The 21,414-nt window shown below is 39.7% G+C and overlaps 1 protein-coding gene and 1 pseudogene across 5 annotated transcripts in view; one reads left to right on the top strand and one right to left on the bottom strand.

The window, feature by feature from the left end:
- Positions 1-21,414, top strand: part of L3MBTL3 (L3MBTL histone methyl-lysine binding protein 3) — a 119,399-nt gene that overhangs the window by 21,039 nt on the left and 76,946 nt on the right. For 4 of the 5 annotated variants that reach the window (XM_036120841.2, XM_078054747.1, XM_078054748.1 and 1 more), the window contains exons 3-10: positions 4,062-4,178; positions 10,668-10,779; positions 11,145-11,219; positions 12,650-12,809; positions 13,923-14,055; positions 15,884-15,968; positions 17,498-17,589; positions 19,552-19,656. In XM_036120841.2, the coding sequence (XP_035976734.1) occupies positions 4,077-4,178; positions 10,668-10,779; positions 11,145-11,219; positions 12,650-12,809; positions 13,923-14,055; positions 15,884-15,968; positions 17,498-17,589; positions 19,552-19,656 (864 nt within the window). In that variant the 5' untranslated portion in view covers positions 4,062-4,076. The remainder of the gene's footprint in view (positions 1-4,061; positions 4,179-10,667; positions 10,780-11,144; positions 11,220-12,649; positions 12,810-13,922; positions 14,056-15,883; positions 15,969-17,497; positions 17,590-19,551; positions 19,657-21,414) is intronic. The other variant, XM_036120843.2, reaches the window with a different exon arrangement.
- Positions 1,654-3,224, bottom strand: LOC118553688 (homeobox protein NANOG pseudogene; annotated as a pseudogene).

Raw genomic sequence — 21,414 nt, 5'->3', positions numbered from 1 at the left:
CAAATGTTGACATATGTCAAATATAAAATATTTTAAAAATCCTATTCATGACTATTACCACCCATCTCCTTAGAAAAGTATTTAGCTACTGGGAAGCTGTCAAGCTCATGGTGGTAGATACACGTTTTCCAAAATCATGGTTTTCCCTTGAATGCTCAAATTGTATCTTCAGCAACAAATGCTGTCAGTGTTTTCCTTGTCGCTGACAGGCTCACTTCATTTATTTTTGACAAAATATTTGCCAGATATCCAAACCTGAATGAACAAGAGTTTGTTAAATCAATGGCATCCCATGGAAAAAGCAGCTCGTTCAGCTAGTGTCTCAAACAGTTCACAGGTGCTCTTCCTTGGTACTTTGACACACCCAAGCGCTCTGTGTGTGCTTCCCCTTTCATCACACAGAATATTAAAAGATGTGTATTTACATATCAAGACTTAATGAAAGCTGTGACTTGACTTCATCAAGGATGATCTCTAGTGAAACTGGTGTTTCCTGTAAGTACAAGGTGGTAAAGGAGGCAATGACTACTCCTACCCTTGGGTGCCCTATTTACTCATCGTCGCTTCTGTCCCATCGGTGCAGATGTCAACATAGCAAAGAAAGCAAATCATGGGTTAGTATTTTTATGAAAATAGTTTTGACTTCTTGGGCCTTTTGAAAGGGCCTCAGGACCTCCCAGCGTCTGTGGACCACACTTTGAGAATTGTTGCTAAGAGTTTCTGACAGTCTGAATTTTACTCCCTCTCTATTTTTACGGTGTGATTTAACATGTCTCTTTCTCTGGTATTTCCTGTAAATAGACTTGATCAGATTAGGTTTGGTTTGGTTTTTTCTTGGCAAGACGACTTCACAGATGGTGTTGGGTTTGTATTCTTAGTGGTCATCGATGGCCATTGCCAAAGCCATTCATTTATCGAGGATTGAAAACGGTAATGTTTCAGTATTGTCATTCCTTATTTTTTTTTATTATTCTTTTTAAGGGTAAAGTGGGTATTTTATTTATTTGTACTTAAACCTGTAAACCAATCAGCCAAACTGGTACTATTATCATGATACATTAAAATACAAAACATCTTTCTACAAATACTAGAAAAATGAACAAATTAACAGTTGAGGTTATTAACGAGAAAAGCCTCACAATCTCAGAAAATACAAATTATCCTTCATCACACGTCTTTGTATCTTCACTTCCTATTTTTTAGGTTAAATTCTAGAGCCTAAAGCTATCTACATTAGGACTGTATCTAGTTATCTATAGCCAGAAACACTTTTTATCATGTTGTCCATAGCAGCCAATGCGTCTGAAACCTCTTTGACTCCAATCGTACCCCCCTCAATGGACACAATAAGAATAATGGGTGGGGCGCCTGGGTGGCTCAGTCGTTAAGCGTCTGCCTTCGGCTCAGGTCATAATCCCAGGATCCTGGGATCACAAGCCCCGCATCAGGCTCCCTGCTCCGCAGGAAGCCTGCTTCTCCCTCGCCCGCTCCCCCTGCTTGTGTTCCCTCTCTTGCTGTGTCTCTCTCTGTCAAATAAATAAAATCTTAAAAAAAAAAAAAAAAAAAGAATAATGGGAAACAGAATATGGAGGCAGAGATATATAGGACCTTAAAAGACAAAGCCTAGGAGAAGTAATATAACCACCGCCCAAACTGAGATCGAATAATATACTCATAGTCACACAGCTTCAGGCTCTATGTTCACAGAGTAATTTGGAAACAAATCCATTATTTGCTGGGTACTAAAATACTTAGCGGATTCTTGTATTACACTATGGCTTTCCCCAGAAGTTTCTAAGATGGACTCCAAATCGCTGATGGAATTTTGCTGGAATTGGATCTGGGGCTGCAGGGATTCCTCTCCACAGTTCTGGAGTTTATTGTTCCAGGCTTGGGGCACCAGGTCTGACTGGTCCAGGAATGGTTGCTCCAAGACTGGCCGTTCCAGGAGTGGTTGCTCCAAGACTGGCTGTTTCAGGTCTGGTTGTTCCAATTCGGGTTATTCCAGGTCTGGTTGCTCCATACTGGAAGGTTTCTGGAAGTGTTCCTCAGGTATCCCTGGTGGTAGGAATAGAAGCCTGGGTATTCTGCGGTTGCTGTGCTGTTCTGAGTCACACTCTTGCTCTCCTCTGGTCAGTGGTTTTTCTGCACCTCTTACATTTCATTCTCTGGTTCTGGAACCAGGTCTTCCCCTGCTTATAGCTAAGGTTCAGAATGTTGGAAAGTTCTTGCATCTGCTGGAGACTGAGGTATTTCTGTCTCGGAAATCAATCATTGAGGACATAGAGTTGGGTCGGAGAGAACACGGTCCTGATCTGTTTCTTGCCCTGGGCCGTGTCTTCCTTCCTCACTGTTGTCTCCTCACCAGAAGTGGGTGGTAGTTTTACCCTGGGACTGGTGGAGGAGTCGGGGCTGTCCTGAACAAGCAGATCAATGGAGGAAGGAAGAGGAGAGACAGTCTCCACGTGGGGTGTCTCAGCAGATGACATTTTGCAGGGATGCATAATTTTCTTCAGGCCCATAAATCTCAGGCATTGAAAAAGAGTCCCTAGAACTGGGTGCTTCGGGGCCAGGCGGGCATTGGGGCAGAGCTGGATCCTTGCGAATTCTCAGTTAATCCTGTCTCTCCTTCTTTATTTATGAGCAGGAACTCTTTCTAAACTGAAACTTCCTCTCACCAATGATTTGGCTACCCTGAGATACAGTTCCCATGGGTCTCATGCAGTGTAGGCAGGATAAATCCTTGTTTCTTTTTCCAGATAAGTTGGTTCCCTTGTAGTCTCAAAAGGTGATCAATGAAGTGTTCTTGGTTTGTTTGTTTGTTTTCAATATCAATATGAACTCATGGATTTAAACTTCCTTGATGTGTTTCAATTCTTTGCAGGAATCCTGTCCTTAGTTTGGCCAGCAGGAGCCTCTTCAAGTTGGCTTCTGAGTTCTTTTGATATGATCTCTGTTGTCTTTGATAGCTTCCTTGCTTTTTGTTGACCAGTTCCAGATTCATCTTGCACATCTGCCACTGAGCAGAAATCAGCCCCTTCTCTGGGAAGACCTCAGAGAAATGGTATTTAGAGACCACAGTCTGAGCACTTGGCTGCTCATTACTGTTGGTTGTTTCTAGATCTTGTCACTGGGCAAAGCTAGAAAATATGCATATTTTTTAAAGGTTAAAGTGCATTATGAATTCATACTGACACTTCCATTCAAATTTAGGACTTACCCATCTTTCATTGCTTATCAATGACACCAACATAATTACTTACTTTTTTTTATCCCATACCACATAGACAACAGTCTCGGAATAACAGTATCAATGTGACCACTAACAGTGTGATTATGGAAAACTGTTTTGCAGTTTTTAAAAAAATGCAAATTAAAAGCATTATCACAGTTAGCTAGTTGACTTGGTTATCTTAACATAGCCTTATTATTAGTGTTTGCTGTATATTTTAAGACTGCTTCCCTATTTCCCAGAACATCAAATTGGCAGATATCTCGACTGAATTAAATTAATCAATTTACTGAAAGAATCAATCACCCTGTGAATTCATTGAATTGACACAGCACACTTAATTGACAAGTTTAGTGTAGATGACAGTCCTCATGGACTGGCATTTTCTTGTTCTTTTTTATTATCTAAATGGCTTCATTTTGTTTATTAACATTATTATTAATATTAATTCTGTTCTTTATACCCACTCTCTTTTCAATATCTTAAAGCAGCAACAACAAAAAAACTACTTAGTGGGCAACAATTTCTATTTATATATGTCATGATTTTTTATTTTAGATGAATATGCAATGAAACAAATAATTCCTTTTTAAGAATAGAAAAGTTGACACTTTCTAATTTATAAATTTTAGTAATATTGTTTCTTCTATACTTTACCAGGGATTACACTAGGAAAAAAATGATATTTTTGAAGCATTTATTTCTAGATCTATGGATATGAGATTTGTGATCAAGAAAATTATGTAAGGGAAACTGAGGCAGTGGCCACTAAAATAAAAACTGATCTGTAAGTAGAATATTTAATGATATGCCTTTTCCCCCCTTCCAGGTTCAAAAATAAATCATGACTGAATCTGCCTCTAGCACAAGTGGTCAAGAGTTTGATGTATTCAGTGTTATGGACTGGAAAGATGGAGTAGGCACATTACCCGGAAGTGACTTAAAGGTAAGCTGTCTTTATTAAATACAGTTATCTGTGTGTGCATCTGTGTGTGTTTATGAAAATAAATTTGACTAAATATGTGAGAGAAGAATTAAAAGCATTAATAAGCATAACCCTCTAGGCTTCATATGATGCCCAGATCTCTACAGTAAATTTTCAAGACAATTTGAAATGCTGACGACTTGGCAGAAGTCTTTGTCACTTGGGGTGGTGGATGGGAATATTTTGGCAATATGTGCTTATTTTGCAGAAGTTGAATTGTAGCTTCCAGAGGATCATCCCAGGTTTGACTTTATCATGATGGACAATAAATATGGAAATGGTAGGCTTAGAAGACCTAGCTTCCTATGTTTTTTAGTTATGAACTTTATAACTTTAAATGAATAACCACATTCCCTGTGCCCTAGTTTTCTCTATTAAAAACTGGATAAGGTTAAAATATTGAATAGACAGGGCTATTCTCCTCCCTTAAATTATTTATACTATAAATATGGATTTTTATATAATCACTTGTTCAAAAGCTGGTCCTTCCTGTAAACCAGGTTGCTTTTATATAGATGAGAACTCTCTTCAGAGAGTGATGCTTTAGTCTGCTCCTTTCCTGTGTGCTCATCCTGCCCCTTTTCTCAAGCCTCCCTAAACCCATGGTAGGACCACCTCTGCTGCCCTATGAAACATAGTTATGCAAGCGCTCATTCGGGAAGCCAGTCACCCCCACCTCTCATTTCTAATGTGTTTTTGCTCTAATCCTATCTCTGGGACCTTGAACCTGTCTGTGGCCTTTTAGACTTTGTGTTTGTATGTGGTTACTCAGGTGTTTGAACTTCTAATCACCCTAACTGGCTGTTACTTGGCTTTCCTCTGTAGTGGTTGGTGTTGTGGTCTATCTTGAATAGAAGTTCCTGCCCCCAAATAGTGGCTTTCTGGAATCCAGTACCTTTTAGTGGCTACTTGACAAGTATCTCAGCCAAGCCCATTCTAGTTCATCCTCAGTGGTGAGATCTGGACAATCTGTCATTGGAAGAATACTTAGATTTTAGTTGGGTTAGGTTGAATTAAGTGCAGTGTGCCAATGTATCTATCTATCTGAGTTTAGCTTAACAAAAATACTGCAGTGAGGTTCATTGAAATCTGGAAAGGAGATATGGTTTTTAGTTTTAGTTCTGTATGACCTTGAACAAGTCAGTTAGTCTCTTTGGGCCAGTTTCCTTTTTGGTGAAATAAGGAATTAAATGAATACTCAGGATTTTATCTGCTCTAACATTCTCCAAATGTTCATCTGGATTAGATATGATAGGAATCGAGTGCTGAAATTTGTGAGAAAGAAAAACTGTTCCAGACGCTTATAATGTCAGCCTCATAGTAGCTACATGAGCTTTGTCAAGTTATTTAAATTTCCTAAGTTTCAGAATCTTTATCTATAAAATGAGGAAATAGGATCTATGTCACAAGGTGGTTATAAGGATTGAAAAAAATAACATATGGAAACACTTAACAAATTATATCTTTTCTGGCTTTGTGATATATTATGTAAGCTGCCTTTTTTTTTTTTATTGCTTTATTCTTGTATTTTCCTTGTACATTTTTGTCCCTTCTCAACTGTGTTATTTTGATGTCAGGTAGATGATGAAATTTATATAACTTTTGTGCAGTTAGATTTTGAACTTTCCATCCCTAAGAAATTTAAATTGCCTGAAGGTTTTCTAAACAATGGATTTTAGGAATTAACCTATTACTTTTATTAAGGTAATCAGGTAATTAAGCCACTTAGTGGGTATTATAATCTGGTTTATTTTATTTGACTTTTAGGCTCATCTAATTACCTAGGTAATTGCCATGTATCCAGTTCACTATATGTATTGTAGACGGTTTGAAACCCCACTTCTAAAAAAAAAAAATTAAAAAATTTTTTTTGTACTTTATAACCATTTTTACCTGAAGAGATTGAAGAACAAGCCAGTTGATTATGTTACTTAGGATTTCTAAATCACTTGCTCCTGGTATTAATGTCTGAGTTGTTTAAGAGACCTGATTGAGAAATTGATTTTTCACAAAAATAAGATACTAAAAAGAACTTTGAATAAAGCATGAGATTTACTCTCTGACATCGTGCCTTGTCTATCTTACATTACTGAAGCTTCTGTTTTTTAATGGGTATAGGTATGTGGATTTCCTCATAAACAAGGTGCTCTCCTAAGACAGCCAGCTCAGATTAGTGCAGCCCATATAATCAGCTAATACACAGAAGTCAGTTTCTTATCATGGGAACAGGTTTTTATATGCTTCAGTTTACTGCCATTTTGAAAGAACGTTTCTCTGTAAAACGTTGCTGGCCAATCAAGTTATGTCACTCTTCTGCTTAAAATCCTTTAGCAGTTTCCTGTCTTTCATGGCAAAGTTTATCACAGAAGTTTTTGGCGATCTGGCCTCTACTTTCCTCCAGCTGCATCTCATTTCACTCTTCTGTGCCATCTTGTTTCCTTTCCAGCCCAACTAGCTAGTTGAAGGCTTCAAACCTTGGTCTGTTTATGCTTTTTCCTGTTGCTGGAATCCCCTTGCCCCTCTTCATCCTGGACTAACCAATCTTTATATAAAACGGAGTGCAAAAACTTTTCATTTGGGTGCAGCAGTGGAAAGAATAGAGAGCTTACTCTCTGATGAGCACTTTATCTGCATCTTTTTATTTAATCCTTTTCTTTAACAGTGACAGTTCTTGTCACTGTTGTCAGTTTACAGATGGGAAAACAGAGGCCCAGAATGGTTAAAGCATTTGCTCAAGGTCAAGATATTGGCAGAACTGCGTCTAAAGCCGGGCTTTTCTGATACTGAAATCGATTCTCTTAATACTACTATACTACCGTCTAAAGGGAGAAAATGTTTTCATAACAAAAGAGATACAGGGAAAATGTTAGCGCAATTTAGAGGAGGTATTATTTTAGCTGGAGGGATCGGGAAGGCTTTGGGAAGTAGCTGTCATGTGGGCTTCAGGTGTCTGAAAATAGGTCGGCATCGACGTGAAGACTTCTGCCGGCAGGGATGGTAGGCAAGAAAGAGAAGGACTAGCCTAAGAAAGCATAGTGTTAGGGGAGAACGGCAAGTGTCCACTGGCCCTCGTGGAAATGCTGTAGTCATCCACAAGACATTTTTGCTTAAACAAGCTTTGGAAACTGTACCGCTGCCTACTTATTCTGTAAAATGGCAAATTAGTATTTGTAGATTAATTTCTCAGGACCAGCCATACAAACAGGCAGGTATTAAGTGGTAGTGGGAAGGTGCATGGTAGGGCTCCCTGTCCCTAAGCAGTTTCTCTCTCTGAACTTCTAATTGATGTCTGAAATTTATCCACAGAGAATTATTCCTCTGGGTCGTAAGGATTTAGCTGCTTGAAATCCTTTAGTAAAATGCAGATGCACTCCTGGGAGCGATAGCATCTTATCTAGTAAGAATAGTTGCCACTTAACTGAGAGCAAGACCCTGCAGCAGCAATGCAGAAACCCAACTGGAAAATTCACTGTGCTTAGTGCAGTTTTGCCTTGTTGTGATGAATGTTGAGAAACGTGTAGTTACCAAAATCTTTGCTCTTAAAACAGATCGGTAAGTAGAACTCACATTTCAACATGGAAAGTAATAAAAATAGTAACCTCGGCAGCGTCTTTTAGTGATCTATTATGAAAGACAGGCAAAAATCAGCAAAGGATCCTTTGCCTCTACAAGAAAAAATAAAGAAGAGAATTGAATCAATTAAAGGTAGTTCAAGCCAAGCTAAACAAACCAACCTTTGCAACCCCTTGTATATTTCAGGCATAATTGTTTTCTGACTGACCTAGTTGTATCCACTAACAGAACAAATTACAGTGTCAGCTGATGTGTTTGATGTGCTTAATAAATTTCTTTTGTAAAGTTTATAATTTTGATGTTCTTGATTATGGAATGGAGCCACTCAATAAATTTTTATGCTGCTTTTTAGATGTCTAAGTTAAAAGAACTAATAACTTTGAAAAAAGAAATAAGAGGGATTATTTCAAGTTTCCATGGCTCTAAAACCATTCATAAAGGCATTCCCATTTCAGAACCTGAGGGTTTTATTGGGGGAAAAAAATGTTAGGGAATGTGTCAGTCTTTCTGGAATTCCATCTGTGGAACTCCAGTAATGCTGGCAGCACCTACCAGCCTATGTGGTCCAGCATTTTCTACAATAGCAACATTGTGAAAGACAGTAAATCCAAATTGAGAAGCCAGAAAAAAAAAAAATTTAATCCCTGTGTCTTTTTGCATACAATAGGGTACTTTGAAAACGCTTGGAGGTTAATTTTTGAGATAAAGTAACTTCAGTGAGATGTTCTTTACTTTTTCAGGGTTATGGATGCCTTTGGGAATATGATGAAACTTATGAACCCGATCCCCAGAAAAATATATATGTGCCCCTGATGTAATTTTGCATGTATTTCATGGGATTCATCAATCTCCTGAAGTCCAGCTATGGATCCCTGGCTTACAGGAGTTAATTGTGTCCCTGAGTGTCGTGACATCTTTACTTTGTACTTTGGCTGTAGTTCAGTTACTGGCAATAAGTATTAGAAGGAAAAGATAATTGGGATTAATTGTTGTATTGTGGGAATATTATCTTTTAACTTTGAGAGTAGTTGAGCCTAAAGCTTCCAAGTGTCATAACTCTGAATTTTTATTTAAAGATTCCACTGAGTGGTGTTCTCTTTCTCAGTGTTGGAAATGCAGGGTCCCTCCCAGCTTAGCAGCAATTTGGAAACTTAATACCACAGGAGACTCTCAGTGTAATGCAAATGGTGCTGTTTCTCACATTTTATAGTTTTCAAATAGGTATAAATTAACATCAGCATATAATAAAAGTAAAATTACTTACCTGAACTGAATGACAAAGGTCATGCCTATAGTTTTGTTAAACTTTCATGCAGAATTTATTTTTTGTCTTACTCTTTAATATCATTAATTAGTAACATTATGGCTTGTTTTTTCTACTCTTGCCCAGTAGATGGTACTGTCAGCTTTATTTTGAAATATTCCCTTTTCAGAGTAGATCATTTAAAATGTTTTTTTCCAAAAAGTAAAGTTATTTTTAGCTCTTTTCCTCTCAGTTACTTTTTTGCCACTTCCTAGACTGATATTTTTAGGTGAGCACACTAGGTATAGTAAACACATGTTAGCTGGGAACTTCTATCTGAAATACGGAGTAGAAAACATTTTCACTTTTATTAACAGTTTCAGCTTTGTCGGCCTAAAAAGCTTTTAATCACTGTAGAGTACATGCATAAAATTTTTTAATGTGCTGTGTTTTCCTGGTGGAAAGAATAGTAATTTTTGCTTCAGCTTTTTCTGACTGGTAGTCTGAATGATTAAATGAATCCTCCTATGGGCATGTTGACTAAATAGATGTTTTAGATTGGGGAATGGAAGGTCTTAAGTTTCACTACTACATATTGGCATGCTCATCCATATTTCTGCGAAAGATCTAAAAACTTTAAGCAAAAAAGTTTTATAATCTTTTGAATCGTGAGCTTTCCAGTTTTTCACCAGCTGTCAAAATTAGTGGATCCTTGGTGTCATTTTATTTTATGGAAAAACAGAGGACTATGGAAAACTTTGAACTTCATGAATAGGAGAGAAAACTTAGTTGTTTCAAAGGGGATTGGGGGAGTGGGGTCCCTGCACGTAGATAGTAGTTAAGCCTTCAACACATGCACAGTACAACCAGGCTATTGCAGAAACATATTTGATTTGAAGCTTGCCATGAGATGAGAGGAAATTTTCAATATTTGGAATCAAAATGTCCATGAAATCAAAATGCCTATAATTTTTAGTGATAGCATTGGCCAGTAGCTAGTAGATTTGTTCAGATCTCCATAGACTTTACCAGTTGTTTTGGAGGACTCCAGGTGAATAGGATGGAGAATTCCAAAAAGCAGTGGAAGAAAGAAGTATGGAGCTGGGGCTCACCTGGTCACACATCAGCCTTCCTCGTCTACATCTTGGAAATATAAGGAGATGCGAGTGCAGGTCATTATTTCTGGAAGAGAGATTTCTTTCTCTTGGCCTAGGTGAACTTGGGTGAGACAAGTTGATTCCTGGGAAAACAGTCATTCTTCTTTTACTAATTTTGATTACTAAGTAAGTAGTAATACGAAATAAGGAAGAAAAAAAAAAGTCCTAGCAAAAACTGGTGTTTGGATTTATAGAGTACATGGAGTGAGTAGTCAGTTCTACTGGCACAGCGTAGGGTTGGTTGGTTATCGTACTCGAAGAAGTACCTTGCTGCTTTTGTTCTGTTTTCCCTTCCCTGAATCCCCAAATTAGTAAAATGCAAAGGACTTAATATTAGTAGAGGGCTTATCTAGATATATTTGCTGAAATGAACTTTTAAAGCATAATTACTTTGCTTAAAGACTATACGTGTCAGCCATGAAACAATTATTTGAGCGGTTTTGTAAATGTCGCCTCTTTCCACCATGTTGTCTCTAGTTTCGGGTGAACGAGTTTGGAGCCCTGGAAGTTATCACAGATGAGAGTGAGATGGAAAACGTGAAAAAAGCAACAGCTACCACAACCTGGATGGTACCAACTGCTCAAGAAGGTAAGAATGGGTCATCTGCAGGGCCTTTCTTTCTTTTGAGAGTTTTAAAATAAGACTATCTGGTTTTATAATAGGCTGGAACTTTGAAAATCCTGGGTGATTTTCATGTCATGTGTTCTTAAGTAAATTTCTATAACAAAACTCATATGGAACCAACTTTTATATTTTAAAATAACTATAAACTGTCTTCTTTCCTAATGCCAGATCTGTAATAGGACAAGGTTAATTGGAAATTATCAAGTAAATCCAGTGTTGTAATAGCCTACCCAGGTGATTTAGCCAAAAGCCTGCCACTTTTTTCTCATCTACTCCGATGGTTGTAACTAACACCTATATGCTGATGACTCCTAAATCTATATCTCCAGCCCCGACCTCTCCCCCGAGCTCCAGGCCCGTATTTCCACCTGCCTACTGGACATCTCCACCTGGATGTCCCACAGGTACCTCAAACTCCACATGTCTGAAATGCGATTCATTTTCTATTTCTTTCTTCCCTTCCCCCAAACCTGCTCTTTCTTCTATAACCCATATTTCAGTTGGTGGTAGCACCATCCACCCAGTGGACAAGTAAGAAATCTAGGAGTCATCCTGAATTTGTCCTCCCCCAGTCCCATGGCCTGTTACTCAACCCTCTTGGTTTTTATTTCCTAAATACGTCTCAGATCTGGCTTTTTCTACTAATGATCACTGCCACTGCCTCAGTGTAGGCCCTTATCAGCTCTCACCTGAACTATTGCAGACTCCACCTCGAGAATCACTCTGCTGCTAATTTCACCTAATTGATCCCACACCTTGAAGTCAGAGGAACTTTTGTAGATCGCTTATCTGACACTTCACTGATTTCTTATTGTCTCTGTAGCCGAACATACAAAGATCTGGGTGGCACCACCCACGGGCTTACTGTGTCTTTGCTCTCTGTTCTGTTCTGTCTGTACACGGTGTCCTGGTAGTGCCGGCAGCACTGAATTCCATGTCATTCTCCCAGCACATCATGTGGTATTGTGCTCCCTTGCCTTTGCCCCTGCTCTTTCTTCTGGCCGGGATGCCAGTTCTCTCTTTGTCCAGTTGGTAAATGCCTCTGGGCCTTCAAAACCCAGTTGAGGCTTTATATCAGACAGTCCTTCCCTGACCTCAATCCAGGCCAAGTGAATCACTTCTTCTGTACTCCTTCTGGAACTTGTTCATACTTTAATTGCATGTATCACATTTTTTTATAAATATTGGTTTTTCTTGCCTGTCTTCTCTTCTAGACTGTGAGCTCTCTTGGGCAAGGTCTGTACTATCATTATCAGTGTCTAGCGTAAATTGGTGCCTAATAAATGTTTGCTGAATGAATGATTAGCCTAACAAATTAAGGCAAAAGGAAGCGTGAGTTCCTAAATGATTTGGATCATTATGATTTAGGAGATCTTTTACATGAAAAGTCGCATAGGTGGTGATTTAACCAATTTAGCAGAACAAAGCCACTCATCAAAAGGTAAACAACATAGATAACCCTTTTTAAATTGTGTCAAAGATACATCTATAAAATAGGATTCTGTAGGTTGACAGTTTCATCTTCCGAGTTTAGTAATGAAGTTTTCTTTATTTTACTTTGAACTCTGTAGAAAAAGCCTTGGATAAACTTTTATCTTTTCTGCAGAATATTTTTTGTTGGGTAAATGATTTGAATGATTCCTGCCAAGTCCATTCTCTTCCCCCTCCCACGAACTATAGATCGGTCATTCATTCATTCAACAAACATTATTCTTTTATTGTGTTGCTAACAAAATTATTAGAGGAAAAAGTGTAAATGTATTTTGGAATGTTTTCTGTCATGGCTTTCACTGTTTTTGTTTTTTTTTTTTTTTTCCTCCTTTTCGTCTTCTAGTCTTTTCGGAGAAGACTGGGATGCCTTTCAGGTTGAAGGATCCAGTGAAAGTAGAAGGGCTTCAATTCTGTGAGAACTGTTGTCAGTATGGCAATGTAGATGAGTGTCTTTCTGGAGGAAGCTATTGCAGCCAGAATTGTGCCCGGCATATCAAAGACAAGTAGGTTTTTGCCCTGTTCCATCTGTAAAATGGGTTTTAGAGTCCAACGTCATGGTGCTTGGGAATACAGAGGCGCTCTGACATCTGTCCCCCACTCATGCCCTTTTTTTCCCCCAGAGACTTTTCCTTTAGAGACATGTGAACCCTGACCCCATTACTTCCATCATGTCTGGTCTGAGTTGTACTGCATAAGTCCTGTCTGCAAGGGTGGCCTGTGTCTCTTCAGCCTTTTGATGACCTCGTGTGCTCCCTAGCTGAGAGTATTTCAGTGTCTCTGGACCACATACATTTTGATGATACGGATGTTTATGGAAAAGCAGTTTTGTTTATATGTGGGGGGTTCTTAGGTAACTCACCCAAAACTCCACCAATGAAACGGAGCCACCACAAACTGGGGACCAGCTGAATGAAGATGGCCGTAGAGAGTTGTGTAATGAGTTGCCCGACCTCAGACCTCAGCGCAGACTGAGGTTTAGGAGACAGAGGTGTGCTCTGTGGCTGACAGTGCTGTGGGCCCTGGCCACTTGGGGACTGTCTGACAAGTTCAGCTAATCACCACGGTGCATTTTTGCATATAATTTTGTACCACAAAGCAGTGACTTGACCCTTATATTTTCGTGGCATTTCCCATGTATTTTCACCAGCATAGGCCTGGGAATTGTCTGTTTTTGTTGGCCAGCTTTTATTTTACAGAGTTACACTTGGCCTTTTTTCAGTTGCACTTGTCATTCTTTATAATTGCTAGATCCTTGCATTAAAATGGCCCTGAAGACTAAAACATCTCTAAATAATTGATTCTTTTATTAGTGTGGGTGGCAGATGTGAAAGACAGATGATTTTAAACTTGTTAGAGCCTGTTTCACATACAGCGCTGATTCCCTTTTGAAATTAATATATAAGCTAATTTCCATTTTCTACCCTGAGCTGTTACACATGACAGTGGTTCCAAGTGTTCCTTAGCTATGAAATTCTGATGCCTACACTCTTCTCCTGGTGGTTAATGTTTTTCCTTTGGAGGATAATTTTTTTTTTTTAAAGTTGCATGATAATCAACATGTAGATGTTTGATAGGTATTGTTTCCTGTCACTATTTTGGGTTTATAAACACAACAGAGATCAGAAGGAAGAAAGGGACATAGGAGAAGACAACGAGGAAGAAGATCCTAAGTGTAGTCGGAAGAAGAAACCGAAATTATCTCTGAAAGCCGACTCCAAGGAGGATGGAGAAGAGAGAGATGACGAAATGGTTAGTATCTCCTGTGCACCTACCAAGGAGCACGGGGGGTGCTTCTTAGGAGAGTAGCACCCCGGTCAGAGGCACTGACTTCCATTGGTGGTTCCATGACACTCCATGTTACTGTCAGCAAGTTACCTCCCGACCCTCTTCTGGGTGTCACTGTCCACCTTTCAAAATGGGAATAGTAATAGGACTCCTCCCTCAGGCTGAAGAAGTAGGATGTGCTGAAATTTATTACTGATGGGAGAGGCCACAGCAAAATCTTCAATCCCTCTCGATAGCAAAAATGTCAATCCCATTTTGGTAAATTGCAGATCTCATAAAACTATGCAAGTAGGTAGAAAATGGCAGACAAATGTCAGGTATATTTAGGGGAAACTAATTCAGAATGTGCTAATTAAAACATAAATATCTTATTCCTAAAGTATATATTAGTGATCCTGTATGAAAAGAGAACTTTGAGGTCTTGAAGACTTTCCCTTCAGATCAGTGTTGAGCCACCAATTATTTGCTGGTCTCTCTCCTAGGAGCTGGGAAGACAGGGATGTGTGGCAGCAGGAGAATAGGATCTCTTCTCAGGGATACCACATTCTTTCAAGGGGACATCTAATAAACAGGAGACACGGCAGCCTGTGATAAGTGCTATGGGAGAATAAAGGAGGGCACCAGGAGTGGTTGACTCCTTTAAGCTGGGTTGTTAGGGAGGCCTCCCAGAGGAGGTGGCACGAACAGTGTGGTCTGGGTGATAAGAGGGAGCCAGCTTTGTAAAAGAAGGACTTGAGGAGACCCCGGGGCAACGGAATGGCCGGGGAAGAGCCCCTAAGGCAAGAACCTGTGTGACGCATTTTGTTTGAGGAAATAAAAAAAGACCTTTTAGTGGAGCCTTACAGGTTAAGGGGGAGTGGAGTAAGATGAAGTTGAAGAGGTCCAGGCCATGTAAGGCTTCATGAGAAACCAGACTAGTGGGGTTTCATTCTGTTTTGTGTGTGATGGGAAGCCACTGGAAGGTTGAAGGCAAGGAAATACGGTGATATGATTTATGTTTTAAAGCGATGGCTCTAGCGTTGGTATGTGGGACCGAGAATGAAATCAGGGAAACCCACAGTTTATTGCAGTAGACTCATTAAGAGGGCTACGGAGGATAGAAGTCACTGGATTTAGCGTAGATGTTGGAGGCAGGGTCATCACGGTGTGTGAGGGAGAGAGAAGAATCAGGAATAACTCAGGTTTTGGCTTGAACAGTTCACTGGATAATGACGCCATTTATCGAGGATGGGAAGGCAAGACTGGAGGTCAGAATCTATAGAGTCCTTTGGCATGGTGAGTTTGAGATGCTCATTAGGTGTCCAAGTGGAGATCCCAGGTGGGCGGTTGGATACATGAGTGTGGTGTCAGGGAAGAGGTCAGGGCATACAGACTGGGGATATTTGGCAGACAGACGATATTTAAAACCCAGGGAGAGGGGTTCAATAGAGAAGAGAAAGGAAGTGGGTTAGAGGAGATACCAGCAAAGGGACTGAGAAAGACAGGCCAGTGGGGTGTGAGGAAAATCCGAACACAGTGGTCAAGGAGCTATAAGAAGCAAGTGCTCCAAGAAGGCAGGGGTGGTATCTGTGCTGGTGCAAAGTGTGATTCTTGGAAACGTTCTTATTTTGTAATGACCTCAGGCCAAAAGCAACACAGTTCTCAAATGACCTATATTCTTTCTTTCTTTAAAAGTTACGAAGTGAAATTGAAGAAACGTACAAAAAATAATGCTTTCTGACAGCTCTCTAACTTTTCATTGGTGCCAGTTTCATGCTCTTTTAAAATCATTAATTGTCCTTTCTTGCTGTAGGAGAACAAACAAGATGGAAGAATCCTGAGGGGTTCGCAGAGAGCCCGAAGGAAAAGACGAGGTGATTCGGCTGTATTGAAGCAGGGTAAGTTGATGAAAGAAAGGTTTTACTTGTGGCTTTATGAAGTGGAAAACATTTCACACAGGTAGACATTTTAGTCTTAATGGTAATGTACACTAGGGCAGTGAAGATATTGTTTTGGGTTTTTCTTTGATTAAATTTTGTCAATAAAAATCAGGGTTTTGAAGAAGTAGATAAGGAAAAAAATGGAAATTCGAACTTTTGAGTAGTGTCCATGCAAACATGAAAACATCTTCCTATATTTTTCCATCAAATAGGTTTTTTTTTTCCTACTTTTGCACATTGACTAAAACCTTTGTTCTTGTTCATTTCCTAAGACTTTAAGTTTTTAATGTTTCCTCTCAAACCACAACCTCCTGATGGGGAACCATTTTTGTTTCTGTCATTGCTCCTTAGGCAACACTTTATTTTTATGATGAATCCAGTCCTCAGACCCTTTCCTTTTATAATTGACTGGATGACCTTGCCTCCTTATTCAGCATGGTCCTGAGCTCATTTCCATGGAGGCCTCAGTGTCCTCCAGTAGGGTTTTGTCTCGCCTTTTTGACCCATCCCATCTGCCCGCCAGCCCTTCATGTTAGGGCAGCCCCAGCGCCGACCTGGCCATTCATGTTGTCCCTGCAAACCGGGGCCAGGAAGCCAGTGTGCCTCCTTGCTGCGTGGATGCACTCCTTGCTCGTTCATCTCTCAGTTCCTCAAAGACAGCTTCAACTATCTCTGCCTGCCTCAGGCTCACAGCCTAACTCTTATATTCTTGGGGGAGATGACCTTCTGTTTTACATCACTGAGATGAGGGGGGGTAAATTTCTCACTCTGGTCTCTGCCTCACAAATGTTTTAACCTTTCTCTCCCTTCCGCTTTTCTACCTTCAGGGCCCTGGCTCTTCTGGGACCTTGTTCTTCAGTCATTTATTTTTTTCTCCCGTAGGTATTCAGAATTTCTTTTTTCTTTTCATGGGCTCCATCTTAGCCTGCTCAAATCTCATTCCCCAAATAACTTTTGCTACCCATCAAGGTATTATGCTCTTCCTTTCAGTTCTATTATTTGTTAAATTAATCCAAAATAAAATTGATATTGGCTGGCTGCATGTCTTTATCACTTATAGATTCTTTGGCAGCTCAAAATCTGGCCCTTGCTGAATTGACCACCCCCTCCCCTCCCAAATTAGCAGCCGTTCCCTCAGCACTCAGTGCACTGGCCTCTTCTTAGTCCTTAGCTTCTTGATCTCAGGAAACATTTTTTGATCATCTTGTTTCATGATACTGTTCTATCTTGGTTTCCTGTTTTGTCTCCTTCATTTATTCTAAATTCTTCTGCTGCTTTCTTCTGCCATCATAACTGGTCATACACTACAGTTTACTCCTTAGCTTTTGCTCCTTTGGAAGAGGGGCCAGGAGGAGACGGAACTGCCAGCCATGGAAGTAAAAGAATGGCCCGGCATAGTAGTGGTTCGGGAAGTGAGACTTCACAAGATACACCTCTGACTTCTTAGATTTGGGAACCCTAGCCTATTAGTCTCACTTGCTTTTCAGGTTTGCCTCCTAAAGGAAAGAAAGCCTGGTGCTGGGCATCCTATCTGGAGGAGGAAAAGGCTGTGGCCGTGCCCGCGAAGCTCTTCAAGGAGGTACGGACTCTTCTAGAAAACACTGTCTGCATTGTCTGTAAGGGCGTTGTCTACAAGGGCGAAAGCTCTGGAATTCTGATCTGGAATTAGCGTTGTTTGTTTAGGAAATGTGACTTGGGATAATTTCTCAAGCATATTGTTTTTCATGAGTGTATTTATGTGGAGGGGTAAGTGCAAGAGCAGCTAACATTAATATATGCTGACCACCACCTCCCCCCCGGTGCCACATGCACGGGCACATGTCGAGATACACATGCTCTTTCTCTCAACCTTTACTGGGCTTTCACTCAGTAATTTTAAGAGGGATACCTCTACTACTGCCGAAAAGCTCGTAGATAAAGAAAACCTGGCATGAAATTTCATGTCAACGTTACGGTTTTGGGAGAAATGAAAATGAGTTAGAGGTTTATATAATATCACAACAAAAATCTAAAAGCAGGTTATTGTATTTTATTAACTGTAATAAAAACATTTTGTCTTAAGTGAGTTAAGCTCAGAAGTATAGATACCAAGTGTGGTTCTGAATGGGAGCTGCCATCCCCGGGCTAAACCTGGGGTCAGGAAGCTTTTTCTGTAAAAGGGCCAGATGGTCTGTGTTTTAGACTTTGTGGGGCATCTGGTCTCAGCGGCAGCAACTCAGTTCTGTTGTTGTAATGAAAGCAGCCATAGACAATATATAAAGGAAGGGCTATGGCCATGTTCTTGCAAAACTTTATTTATAAAAACAGGTTGTGGGCTGGATTTGACCCATAGAGTGTAGTCCGCTGAACCTTGTTTTAAATTATTTAATTATATTTAATCATAGCGTGTAATAAATCCTCCATTGATACCTTGTTAGATATGCATTCAGATAAGCAGTTTAAAAAAATGATGAATAGTGTTAGGATGATTACATCTGTATTAGGAATATTTAATTTAAACGTAATTGTAATTACGTATGAACTTGTTCTATCTGATTATTTTCTGTAACTTTGATTCTTTGTAGAATAGACTTTTTTACATTAAAAAAAGTTCAAATATACCTAATTACTTGACTCAGTAAAACAGTCATGTAATTCACGCTGTAAAAGTACTAGAAGAATGTGAAGAATGTCCCTCAGAGCCCTGTCCTCTAGGTCCCAGATTTGCCTCTCCCAGTAATAAGTGATTACTGTTACCAGTTCTTCCATCCCCTTCCTAGAAAGTTGTATGTGCGGATAAGCAGTAGATATACACAGATTCTGTCCTCCCCATTTTCAACCAAATGGTAACATGTCACACACACTGTTTTAGACTTTGCTTTTTTTTTTTTTTAAACTTAGTTTGGAAAGGAGTCCCATCTCAGTTCATGAATCCCTTCATCATTTTTTTATATTCATAATATGACATCTTATGTCTGTTCCATAACAAGTTAAGCTGCTCCCTATTGGTTGACACATATATGTTAATATATGACACGTACACGACAACCACAAATAAATGTTTTGGTGAATGACCTTGTACACCTGTCATTTTGCACATAATGTGGGTATCTCTTTGGATAATTTCCCAGAATTAGAATTGCTGAGACAAACCACATGTCCTGTTCATATAGATACTGGGAGGTGGCTAGAGGTTGTGCCGGTTTCGACCCCTGCTAGATGTATGTATGTGCCTGTCCTCCCAGAGCCTTGCCCGCACTGTGTTACCAGACTTTTTGATCTTGACAAACCTGATTAGGGGAAGTATGTTTTAGTGTAATTTTACTTTGTATGACTCTCATGGGTGAGGTTGAACATCTTTTCAGATATGTAAAACTTTTCCCTTTCTGTGACCTGTGTATTCTTTGTTCATTTATCGTTGGATTATTTGATGGTCCTTTTCTTTTGGATTTTTAAGAATTATTTATGTATTTGTTAGTCTTTATTTAAGAATGGTAATTATTCACATTTTAATTGGACGTTCAGGATAAAATACTAAAACTGCTGTCATTTTGCATTTTAGTATCAGTCCTTTCCATATAACAAAAATGGGTTTAAAGTTGGCATGAAGTTAGAAGGTGTGGACCCTGAGCATCAGTCTGTGTACTGTGTCCTCACTGTGGCTGAGGTAAGCCTTGCCTTGTCTTTATTTTTGCAATACAGTGGTGATTCTGGGGTTTTAATAATGGGAAAAGGTGCCATTTGTTGAGTGCTTATTTCATGCCAGGCATTGTACTTACTGTTTTGTGCATTAACTCACTGAATCTCTGCAAGAATCCTATGCAGGTCATGTTTTTTCATTCCTGTTCTATAGGTAAAGGAACTGAGGCTCAGAGAGGTTAAGTGATGTATGCAGGGCCACACAGCTTCAAAGTGATAGAACCAGGATTTGACCCCAGGTCCATCTGACTCCATAGCTTTGGTCATACTGTGGTTCCTTCACATAGGAAACAGACCAACAGGGGCGTCTGGGTGCCTCAGTCAGTTAAGAGTCTGCCTTTGGCTCAGGTCATGATCCCAGAGTCCTGGGATGGAGCCCTGCATCAGGCTCCCTGCTCAGTGGGGAGTCTGCTTCTCCCTCTCCCTCCACGCCTCCCCTCCCCAACTTGTTCTCTCTCCCTCTCAAATAATTAAATAAAATCTTAAAAAAAAAAAAAAAAGAAAAAGAACTAGACCAACAGATATTTGTGTATTTTTTAGTATTTCAGGGTACCTCTGTGAAACTTTTTAGGAAAAATTGTCCAAGTCTGTTTATACATATGTCAGTCTAGTATATTACTGAGAGTATTTCTTAGAATTTATTTTTTCCTCCTGTGCAGAATTCACTTTTTCCTCCTGTGCTAGCCTCCACCTTCCTCCCTCTCTTGAGCCAGGGGTATGTGTCTTTAAAAATTCTCCCAAAGGGGCACCTAGGTGGCTCAGTAGGTTGGGCATCCAACTTTTGAGCTCAGCTCAGGTCATGATCTCAGGGTCATGGGATCAAGCCTTGCATCACACTCAGTGTGGAGTTGGCTTGAGATTCTCTCCCTCTGCCCATCCCCACACTCACGTGCCCTCTGTCTCGAAAACAAAATAAATAAAGTCTTTAAAAATTCCCCCCAAAAGAATAAGATGATCTCTTGTGTATTAGTTTTAGTTATCATAGTATTCTTTCAGTGACTTAGTGAATTTGTAAGAAGCTTGGCTCCTGTGGAACACAGTAACATCTAATGGATGATGACAATTATGGTGAATAATGATGATATACAGTTACATAGAGAGGACCATGGGACAGATGCTGAGCTTAGTGCTTGCCATATATTAGCTCATCTTAGTTCCCTAAATAATTGAGGAAGCATTGTGAAGAAGCAGATTCAGTAAGTGTAGACTGCTTTTGAGAAGTTTAGCTGTAAAAAAGGGGATCTTTTTAAGGTGTGTGTGTTGTGTGTGTTCCAACTCCTGGTTTTGAAGGAGATATATTTTAGTTTGTCTAGCTTTTTACTATAATAGTAATGTTTGCTCATCATGAAAACTTCAACTAGTATAAGAATATACATTAAAATAGGGACGCCTGGTTGTCTCAGTTGGTTGAGCGTCTGCCTTCGGCTCAGGTCATGATCCCAGGGTCCTGGGATCGAGCCCCGTGTCAGGCTCCCTGCTCAGTGGGGAGTCTGCTTCTCCCTATCCCACTCCCCCTGCTTGTGTTCCCTCTCCCTCTCTCTCTCTCTCAAATAAATAAATAAAATAGTTTTTTTAAAAAAGAATATACATTATAAGAAATAAAAGTCCTCTATCACACTCCTTGCTTTTCCTTATTCCAGATCCCAGAGATAATGACCCTTACGCATTCACTGTGTTCCATCCAGATGTTTTCTCTACTTGTAAAAATACATATACGTATATTTTT

The sequence above is a fragment of the Halichoerus grypus genome, chromosome 9 (genome assembly GCF_964656455.1).
Source record: "Halichoerus grypus chromosome 9, mHalGry1.hap1.1, whole genome shotgun sequence".
Taxonomy (NCBI): domain Eukaryota; kingdom Metazoa; phylum Chordata; class Mammalia; order Carnivora; family Phocidae; genus Halichoerus; species Halichoerus grypus.
This window is presented reverse-complemented; position numbering and strand designations above follow the sequence as displayed.